This window comes from Esox lucius, chromosome 14, assembly GCF_011004845.1.
Source record: "Esox lucius isolate fEsoLuc1 chromosome 14, fEsoLuc1.pri, whole genome shotgun sequence".
NCBI classification, from domain to species: domain Eukaryota; kingdom Metazoa; phylum Chordata; class Actinopteri; order Esociformes; family Esocidae; genus Esox; species Esox lucius.
In genome coordinates, this window is record NC_047582.1 from 488070 (window position 1) to 499591 (window position 11522).

The 11522-nt window shown below is 38.7% G+C and overlaps 1 protein-coding gene across 1 annotated transcript in view; it reads right to left on the reverse strand.

Moving 5' to 3' along the window:
* mier3a (mesoderm induction early response 1, family member 3 a) overlaps positions 1-10755 on the reverse strand; it is a 36361-nt gene extending 25606 nt beyond the window's left edge. Inside the window, exons 1-3 of the mRNA XM_034296924.1 lie at positions 10741-10755; positions 9831-9855; positions 6571-6716 (exon numbers count right to left, since the gene is read on the reverse strand). Of these exons, the coding sequence (XP_034152815.1) occupies positions 6571-6716; positions 9831-9855; positions 10741-10749 (180 nt within the window). The 5' untranslated portion in view covers positions 10750-10755. The remainder of the gene's footprint in view (positions 1-6570; positions 6717-9830; positions 9856-10740) is intronic.
* Positions 10756-11522: the final 767 nt, after the last annotated feature.

Here is an 11522-nt window from a genome sequence, read left to right on the forward strand (position 1 = left end):
CAATGTGTGGACAGTTTCACTTTTTGAATGGAATTACTGAAATCAATCAACTTTTTGATGATATTCTAATTATACGACCAGCACCTGTACAATATTACTGTGCATACCCGTCACCTGTTGCAATTACATCAGACACGACCCAGATCAGAGAAAAGTAAAAATTTTGGACCCAGACCCACTCGAATCTCAGGTTGGATTTCAGAAGTTTGAGTCGGGTGGACCCGTGAAGACCTCTTGCCAACGGTACTCAGACTGCGGTTAGGTACAGGGGGATGAAATCCTCACCGTCACACCTCACATTGGGGCATTGGACACTGGGTTCCTCTTGGTGAGGGACAATGCCCGGCCTCATGTGACCAGGGTGTTCAGGCAGTTCTTGGATGACAAAGGCATTGATGCCATTGACTGGCCCTCACGTTCCCCAAACCTGAATCCAATTGAGAACCTCAGACGTTACGTATTGCTGCATCCGACGCCGGATGCTTACTTTGGCTTTTTAAGCAATTTCTCTAAAGAAAAGGTTTACAGTGCTCTGTCCTTTTTAATTGCCTTCTTGCCATTATGACAACAATATATTACGTCCACCAAATAATGCTTAAGAGGGTGTAGTAACAGTCGGTTTCACCACTGCTTTTACACAGGCTGAGGGTTAGTCTGTAATCCACAGATGTTGGAACCCCTGTATCAATTGTTAGCATAAACGTTCAAGGCTTAATTTACTTTCCAATGCTGCAGAACAGCTGTAATTTGTCAGCCCATTACTGGCTCCCTGAAAACTCTGAAATGTACATTAACAGTTTTTAGTAAGCTAAACTTTTCTCTTTAACCTATAGAAGTTTACCACTTGTACCATTTCAGGTTATTCACTGGACTTGAAATGCTTAAACTTAGATCAAATCAGGATACCAACACACATTGGATGTAATGGTTAACCTATCCTGTATTTTTATATCTTAATCAGTGGTTGCCAATCCCAAAAGGTGCTTCTATGTCATATAAGGCTTGAAACCTGATTTGTGGGAAGCAGGAAGGGTGGGAGGGGGTAGGTGATCACTTGGAACAGACGAGGAGTACTATTGGCTCACAAAATATTGCAACGGTCATTGTTTGGCTTTTGTTTTGCAAGACAGCTGCTTATTTACAAAGAAAAATATTTTAGGACATATATTTGAACATAACTAAGAGGCTGAGGAATGGGAATGTGTCCAGGACCAGGAAACACGAATGACCATTTCGGCTCATGCTAGTGCGAAATGATGCAGGGAATAACAAGTAGTTTAAGATATCTAACACCGTATTACGTTGTTTGCATTATAATAATGTAAAAGGGCTGTTCTGCCGACATACTTGAGGGATGTTTATGAGTTTCCGGTAAAATTTGTGGTCATTTTCTGTTTACATGTTGAGATGTCAACAGAACCTCACTAGCAGGCCTCTGCTGCCATCTGCTGCGTGTTTGGTGTAAAAACAAGAAAACAACAGGATGTTTTCATGTATAATCATTTTGAAATCATGTTTGATTTTCATCTTGGTGCAAGTGATGTTTTGGTTCAACACAAATATTTCACAAATATTTCCCAGCATGGGACTTTGAAAATAAGTGACTTCATTCAAACTTTACAATGTTTTACAAAATTATCTCCGTACCATCTTTTTGTTGCCTTTCAAACACATGCATTTTCTAAAGTGTCCCATAAGTCTGTTTTTGTGTTATTATTGTAGCTGAGAGGGCTCTGAATACCTGGATATACATCAGCTACAATTAAAACACACAAAAACAGACTTCTGGGACACTATTTAAAAAACGAATGTGTTGGAAAGGCAAAAAATTATTTTACGGAGAACATCTGTGATACAGTAAGATAAGGTTTTATTGAAACCATTATGAAGCTTTGTTTCAAAATGGTATTTTCTGATATTTCCATGCCTTTACTGTCATTTTACACAAAGCTAATGAAACCAATGTATAAAATACACTGTAAAAAAAGATAAACCCAATATGGTTTTGGGAACCTATCAACCTAGAGATGAAACAGAATTTTATGAATTATAGAAATGAAAATGTTATATTTTCTATGTGTAATGACAACAAACGGACAGATTGCAGCAGAGGATCGGTAGCATAGTTTGTATTTTTTATTTATAGTTTTCCAAAAAACCAAAGAACATCCCTGTACTATGTTGGCAGAAGAACATATTTATAATGCAAATTATGTATTAAGGTGCTATAGATCATAAATAGCGATGTACTCAATGGTAACCTGAATGAGTCTTTACACACTCTCCTGTCTGAGTAGAATGGTCATTGTTGTTGCCTGGTAAAAGGTTTTTCTGGACAGAACAACCTTCCTCTGCCTCTTGATTACATTAAAAAATGTTCTAAAACATTTGGGAAACAGAGTGATCTTGCATAAACTGAACGAAAACTACGTTTGTAATCGCCATTACTGACCAGTGGTGTTTTCCATCTCCATGGGAATGACACCTTTGCCTTCCCAACATTCCTACATCGTAAAGGTCATGTTTCCAGGCATTATGACGTAGTAGAAGCGCTGTTTGTGATTGTGTACATCATGGACTCTTACCTATGCGCAAAGAACGAGTTGGATTCTCCAGTACGTAAAGGTGACCAAATCTAATGTTCCTGTTGCGCAGGCTGTGATAGCCATAGGAACACAAACCATGTATCAATCTTTTTAGCTAATCTCTTAGAATACCTAGAAATTAGCTAAAGTCAGACATTCAAATCTAGTAATTTTCTGGATATGTATGGAAATGTACACTATGTACACTCAGTCAGTTGTGGACAGTTTTGGTGCACTTCTCCTGTCGCCTCTTGCAGGCAGTGATCCCCATAGGAACACAAACAGAACACTTCAAGATGTTTAGATGCACTCACCTAAAGGATTATTAGGATGACCATACTAATACTGTGTTTGACCCCCTTTCGCCTTCAGAACTGCCTTAATTCTACGTGGCATTGATTCAACAAGGTGCTGAAAGCAATTTTAGAAATGTTGGCCCATATTGATAGGATAGCATCTTGCAGTTGATGGAGATTTGTGGGATACACATCCAGGGCAAGAAGCTCCCGTTCCACCACATCCCAAAGATGCTCTATTGGGTTGAGATCTGGTGACTGTGGGGGCCATTTCAGTACAGTGAACTCATTGTCATGTTCAAGAAACCAATTTGAAATGATTCGAGCTTTGTGACATGGTGCATTATCCTGCTGGAAGTAGCCATCAGAGGATGGGTACATGGTGGTCATAAAGGGATGGACATGGTCAGAAACAATGCTCAGGTAGGCCGTGGCATTTAAACAATGCCCAATTGGCACTAAGGGGCCTAAAGCGAGCCAAGAAAACATCCCCCACACCATTACACCACCACCACCAGCATGCACAGTGGTAACAAGGCATGATGGATCCATGTTCTCATTCTGTCTACGCCAAATTCTGACTCTACAATCTGAATGTCTCAACAGAAATCGAGACTCATCAGACCAGGCAACATTCTTCCAGTCTTCAACTGTCCAATTTTGGTGAGCTTGTGCAAATTGTAGCCTCTTTTTTCTATTTGTAGTGGAGTTGAGTGGTACCCGGTGGGGTCTTCTGCTGTTGTAGCCCATCTGCCTCAAGGTTGTGCGTGTTGTGGCTTCACAAATGCTTTGCTGCATACCTCTGTTGTAACGAGTGGTTATTTCAGTCAAAGTTGCTCTTCTATCAGCTTGAATCAGTCGGCCCATTCTCCTCTGACCTCTAGCATCAACAAGGCATTTTCGCCCACAGGACTGCCGCATACTGGATGTTTTTCCCTTTTCACACCATTCGTTGGAAACCCTAGAAATGGTTGTGCGTGAAAATCCCAGTAACTGAGCAGATTGTGAAATACTCAGACCGGCCCGTCTGGCACCAAAAACCGTGCCACGCTCAAAATTGCTTAAATCACCTTTCTTTCCCATTCTGACATTCAGTTTGGAGTTCAGGAGATTGTCTTGACCAGGACCACACCACTAAATGCGTTGAAGCAACAGCCACGTGATTGGTTGATTAGATAATTGCATTAATGAGAAATTGAACAGGTGTTCCTAATAATCCTTTAGGTGAGTGTATAATTCATTACAGAGGGTTCCATCTGCATATCCCCAGACTGAGTTCAAGGAGGGTTAATAGCCATTTTCACCTGTGTCTGTAACAAGGCCAAACACTCAAGGGTATGTAATCTTTTGATCAGGGCCATTTGGGTGATTTCTGTTTTCATTAAAATAAAAGAAAAGAGCCAAAACACTGTGATAATCAATTGCTTCATATGATCACTATCCTTAAATACAAGAAAGTTTGCTTTGCAAATTAATATTTTCAAAATCAATGCCAAAATGTTCCAATTTCTGCCAGGGTAGGCAAACCTGAGCACATCTGTATTCCATTAAAACATTCCTGTTCTGTCTGCATTAGCATTGGTCAGTAGTCTTATTATACTCGCTGTAGACAAACATGGTACAATCCCCAGAAACTAGCTAATATTATTCCATTCGAGTTTGGTAGAGGAATAGAATGTGTTATTGTTTGAACTCAGAATTGACTCAGTAAACTTTAAAGGCAGGATTTAATGCCCCTTTAAAGGAATAATACTTAGAGGTGTTTTGCAAACAGTCATTGTTGTGCACAAGCACTGAGGCTAAGAAAGAGTGGCATTATTTAATGTTGATTTCCTATCAGTATACTTAAAACGGTCCAAGGATGCCACGCGTACGCACATTCTTTGGTTTGTAAATTAGGTTAGTTTCTATGCAAAGAAATTCCAGCAACCGCTTTCCACTGGGAGCATTACCGTAGTTTAATGAAAATATTCACCTCGTTTCTGACCGAGTAATGTTCTCATTTGTTAAGCCACGCTTTGCGGTTTTATGCATTTTTCCCAATAAGCAAGTGGAAACCTATACAGTGAGGGAAATTATTTGATAATTAAACTACTGGTGAAGAATTATCAATCTATAATTTTAATAGTAGGTTTATTTGAACAGTGAGAGAATAGCAACAGAAAAATGCAGAAGAACCCATGTCAAAAATGTTATAACTTGATTTTCATTTTAATGAGTGAATTAAGTATTTGATCCCCTCTCAATCAGAAAGATTTCTGGCTCCCAGTTGCACTCTGAAAGGGAGTGCTCCTAATCACAGCTTGTTACCTGTATAAAAGACACAGAAGCAATCAGATTCCAAACTCTCCACCATGGTCAAGACCAAAACCAAAGAGCTGTCCAAGGATGACAGGGACAAGATTGTATAACTGCACAAGGCTGGAATGGGCTACAAGACCATCGCCAAGCAGCTTGGTGACAAGGTGACAACAGTTGGTGAGATTATTCGCAAATGGAATAAATACAAAAGAACTGTCAATCTCCCTCGATCTGGGGCTCCATGCAAGATCTCACCTCACGCAGTTGCAATGATAACGAGAACAGTGAGGAATCAGCCCAGAACTACATGGGAGGATCTTTTCAATGATCTCAAGGTAGCTGGGACCACAGTCACCAAGAAAATAATTGGTAACACACTATGCCGTGAAGGACTGAAATCCTGCAGCGCCTGTAAGGACCACCTGTGCAAGAAAGCACATGTGCAGGCCCGTCTGAAATGTGCCAATGAACATCTTAATGATTCAGAGGAGAACTGAGAGAAAGTGTTGTGGTCAGATGAGACCAAAATCGAGCTCTTTGGCATCAACTCAACTCGCCGTGTTTGGAGGAGGAATGCTGACTATGACCCCAAGAACACCATCCCCCATCGTCAAACATGGAGGTGAAAACATTATGCTTTGGGTGAGAACCTCCTTCCCTCAGCCAGGTCATTGAAAATGCATACATACGGCCAAGGCAACAAAGGAGTGGCTCAAGAAGAAGCACATTAAGGTCCTGGTCCACATTAAGGTCCACAGATGGAAAATCTGTGGGGGGAGCTGAAGGTTCGAGTTGCCAAACGTCAACCTCGAAACCTTAATGACTTGGAGAAGATCTGCAAAGGGACAATAATCCCTCCTGAGATGTATGCAAACCCGGTGGCCAACTACAAGGAACATCTGACCTCTGTGATTGCCAACAAGGGTTTTGCCACCAAGTACTAAGTAATGTTTTACAGAGGGGTCGAATACTTATTTCACTCATTAAAATGCTAATCACTTTCTAACATTTTTGACATGCGTTTTTCTGGATTTTTTTTGTTATTATTCTCTCTCACACTGTTCAAATAAACCTATAATTAATATTATAGACTGATCATTTCTTTGTCAGTGGGCAAACGTACAATATCATCAGGGGATCAAATAATTATTTCCCTCTCTGTAGGAAGTCCGCCTAAGAGTTTCTATTGCATATAAAAATCATGTTGAAATCCAAATTAGAAAAACTTAGTTAAAGTTAAAGATGGATATTAGAATGGGATGGTTCACTTAATACAAATTAATAATTTCCAACATTTTGGCGGCTCATCAATCAACTAGGCAGTATAATAATTAAATGTTTTGTTGTCTACTGTAATAGAATGACATGTGAGGAATTTGAAAATGTACCTTCTCCAGATCTGCTATTTCAGCTCGAACACTTGTCCCTCCTTCCTGCATCTCCTCCTCCTCAAGAGTTCGCTCATCATCGTAATCATGGACTAACATCTCAGCCGTTGGATCAAAGTCATGATCTTCTGAAGACAAAGAGCCAACTGTAAAATAAAACAGTAACATTAGCAGGGATTCTAGTAAAACTGTGTTTGTGTTAGGGCTGCACAATTATTCTAAACCATATTGTAAGTGATTTGAACCGGATTTCTATACTGCAGAAAGCTACAATTCTTGCATATTTTTTTTTTTTTACTGGCATTCCTTCTTCGCTATAATCATATTCGTATATAATTTATTATGAGTTGACTTTAGAATCCATTTGCAAACCAAAAAATTATAATTCAGATTATTAGTATAGAGGTTGGAGCCTGGCAAGCTAACTGCCCGATCGTGTCAGTCAAAACATATCTACAAGCGCTCTTACAACACGTCTTCCACTATGTTTTGCTATTTTAAGACAAACGTTTACAATTCAAATCCAGCTGTATGTCTCGATTCGGTCAACCAAACTATGCAACACATTGTTCTGATCACGCCTCTCATTTATTAAAAATGAGTTAATAAGAGATACCATACCTGGACCCACCGAGTTGATGATTCATTTGATGATTGATTAATTTTGAAGGTGATGATTAATTAATACTGTGCAACCTGAATGGGCTGCAGGTACCACCTCATGGTACAACAGTAGTGACACTAGCAAACGCAAAACTAGAGAAGAATCGGTCAGGAAGAACAAAGAGAGAGCAATTGCCTGTGGCCACCACCTGCAAAACCATTCCCTTTTGGGGGGTTGTCTTGCTGTAGCCTCTCCAGTGCACCTGTTGTCATTTGCACTAAAACAGGGGAAACTCATTCACAATTGCTTATGCTTCCTAACTGGACAGATTGAGATACCTGAAGTTTTAAGTGTTCCCCAAATTTATTTTGAGCAGTGTAGTATCAAACTGGTCTATTTTTTTTTCCATTACTGGAAGGCACGTAAGGTAGCTACACATTTCTAGCTTTCTAGGCAACACTTTGGAGAAATCTACGATGTCTCAATTTTTAACAGAAATAAAAAGGACAAAATAGTAAAGCATCAGATAAATTAGGTCAGTGGCCGATAATAGGGGATAAATCGGTGTTAATAACCAACCAGCTGAAAATAACTCCACTGACATTTTCAGAAGTGCTATTTGATGAGAATGTTCTAATTCTGTAATAAAAAAACTGTGCTTAAATACAGCCAAAATTATTTGTGTCTTTAGCTGTGAATTTCTTACATTGTATTCAAATTATTTTAGCTAATACCTGTGTGAAGTTGGCCCCCCCACCTAACGCAAAACTACGGCAAAATTTTTTACGGCACAAACGAATGAGCCTATTTTGCCGAAGTTTTGCGTTGGGTGGGGGGCCAACTTCACGCAGTTCTAGCTAATTAGTCTAATACAAAATGCACATGCACCCACAGGTTAGTACCAGTAAGAATAAAAATCTACTTTCCCCCCTGGGGAATTACCTGGGCACCATTGTTTACACAATGTTGCAAAAGCAGTAACTTAGGACAAAATTATAAGAGCACAGATCCCTCATGATAGTAGTACACCACAATACTTAGACTGGCAATGTTTGCATAGCTCTAATCAAGCACATTCGTGCCTTGAATTCCATGATGGCCAAATTGCGTCAACATGCTTGCTTTCAGTGAAGCGGGGGCTGATCTAATTTGAACTTTAACAGCATCCGCCATGCTTGCAGGTGTCTGTGAGCAGAGGACTCGCTTCCGTTAAATCACTGAGCATTGAGTAATTTTGATTACAAGCTGACATTAATATGTTCAGGGTTCTTGCACCATTTTAAAGTGCTTTTTAAGATCTGAATAAATAAACCCCAGAAAAGTTTAAACAATTTATTTGATAGAAAAGAGAATCATACTTTAGTATTGTGTAGTTACAATGTAACTACACAATACGCATAGCCTTGCTAACCACCATTGCGCCAACCACCGCCGAAGCGCATTTTCAACCATTTTTCCATTTCATTCATCTCCCAATCTTGGCTCAACTCTATCTAGCAACTACTAACAACAAAAAGATAACATGCAGCCAGACGTCAACGTCGGTAGCTAGCTAAAATGCATTTTAATGGCAGAGTCGCTCATTTTCTTATACTAAGTTAATCAAACAAATACATGCTAATTAGATGTTTTACCTACCATGCCACTGTGCGTAACAATTTTTCCATCAGCCTTATATGCTGCAGAGCAATCTGCAAATGTAATAACTACAGCAAATTTACTGTAAATTTAAGACAATTTATGATCTTAATTTCCTTTTCATATTAATACTTTTTAAGGAGCCATGGGAACCCCAATTTTTTTTTAGCTGTTTAAAAATCGATTTCTTAATTCTGAAAATCGATTCAGAATCGTGACAGAATAGTGCATTAATTCCCCTCCGCCCCCCCTTTCCTGCAACTGGCACAAATATTCAAAAGTATTTATTTGGACAAATAAAGCAAGGAGTATTGCCAAGGGCAGGTTTGTAGAAAACCCTTTGATTGCATCTTTTATTGGCTCATCCTTTAATGTAGCTACTTGATGTAAATACTAAGGGTACGGCTTGCATATGATTCAACAATTAATCTGTTGTTGGTGATACATATCCCATTTTTTAATTATGGAAACAAGTAGACTATATTCTCAAAGTCTGCATCCAGTTGCAAGTGGTTCTAAATAAGCGGAGAACTCCACTGAGAGATAGTAAATTCATGTTTAACTGACAGATAATAAATTCACGTTTTGTACCACTAGAGAATGTTTCTGCACCATCTTTCTTAGGGCACATAGCATTGCCAAGGAGCTTTACAGAAACTAGATGGCTGCAGACCAGTATGGAATAAGTTGACAGCTAACACTTAGCGCTGCCAAAATAAAGATCTCATTCAGTACAAAACTAAGATTTAACATGAGGTTAACATCCACAAATGTTAAACAATGTTTAACATGTCATGTAATGTAATACTGTAGCTAGGTTCCACCAACATCAAGGGTATTTCAACTACTACCCTTAGAGGTCCAGATCCTGATTGCATCCATCTGGAGTCTCAAGCATAAATAATTCCTTGATTAAAGGGTTGCAATGAAAAAATGGACTGGAACTGACTTTGAGGTCCAGAGTTGAGTTGGAAGGACCTACATTAATACAACAAAGTGAAGGAAATAGAAAACTCACCTGGGCTCGTACCCCCAAAGGAAGCCTGAAAACAAACATTAAAATTGTAAGAAATAAAATAATGATTGAAATGAGTTAGATGATCATAGAGACAGCGTAATTATAACCACTGGCAAAGAACCTAACTAACAAGCCAGTAAGGAAACGTTCTTTGGCAACACTTTATCCAAAGCCCTCCATACCCCAGCAAGGCAGCTGCCTATTAGCATAATATTGCCAGAAGTATTCAATTGTTATTTTACAGTACTGTACATGGTATGCAAAGGAAGAGTTCTACCAATGCCAAATATAGCAGAACTAAACTAACTACAATCATGATAAACTCCTTGGCTTATCCTCTTGACTTCATTCTTCAATCGAGTTCTAACATACAAAATTCCTTAACATGATGTATCTTGCTTTAGATAGGTAGCTAGCAACTAAACAGTAGCTAACAGTAAAACAAAATGCAATACTATTACTACTGTACTAGCTACTGTACCACATTGAGCACGATTATCGACTAACGCGACAAAACGTTGGAATAATCATGTCAAATGTAAGCTTTGTGGCTACTATATCACTGGATTTACCGGTACCAAACATACTCACTAGTTATTACTGTAGCTATAGTTAAGTAGCCAGGAGAGTCATTTAGACAACTAGGTAACACCAGCTAAGTTAAGATGCGAACGCCGGGGCCTAACCCTAGTTATCAAGCTAGCTAGTTAGGCTACGAGTCGTAAAACCGAGGACGCCGCAATGTTTTATTTTTGACGATAATAGCCTATACACCACTAAACTGAAAATCAGCAATTAATATCAAAACCTTATAAAACAAAGTTAATAATAAAACTATTGATTTAATACCATATTCGTATGAAAAATAGAGATATAAAATAAGATGATTCTGCCCCATTTTCTCACTCACCTCCGCCATATTGGTACATTTAATTCACAGCCGCTTTCGGATACCCGGATTGACGTTATTAGCCAATCACTGAAGTTGGGTTATTTTCCGGTAATGCAATTCGCTACAGAATTTAAAGAAGAGTTTCACTATTTTACAAATGGATGGATCCTGACGCTGTAAGTTGTGTACAGTACTGGCATCTCCAAATCTCAATGAAAACTCACACTCATTACTTTCACAGATTTCTAGCAAGTAGTGGCTAAAATAAGCAGACATTTGCAATGCCTTAGTGTTTCGCAAGTGTTTTGTGAGAAGTACTTCGTATTTCTCACAAAACAATGTGCAGTAATACTGGGGTGAAAGTGACTGACATTATTACTTAACAGTGTTATGATTCTCTGTGATTTTTACCTATTGATTTGTCCTTTTATATAAATGAAAATACTTGTCTGTACCAAATGTTAGAACTGAGCTGGGAAAAAAGTTTTCTGCTCCCTCTGCATGGAACAAGTTACAGAAACATTTGAAACTTGATAAGCTTGTCCCATTGGTTGCTTTTAAGAGGATATTAATTGACTTGGAAGAAGCCACATCTGGCTGTAGTTGTTCTGCATGATATCTTAAGGATTTGCTAATTTATTTGTTTTATGTTCTTGTGGATTCTGTGTTGTATGTATGGTTGTACTGCTGCCTGTCTTGGCCAGGACACTCTTGAAAAAGAGATTTTTAATCTCAACGAGTATTTTCCTGGTTAAATAAAGGTTAAAAAAAATATATATATATATATCAAAATGTTATGG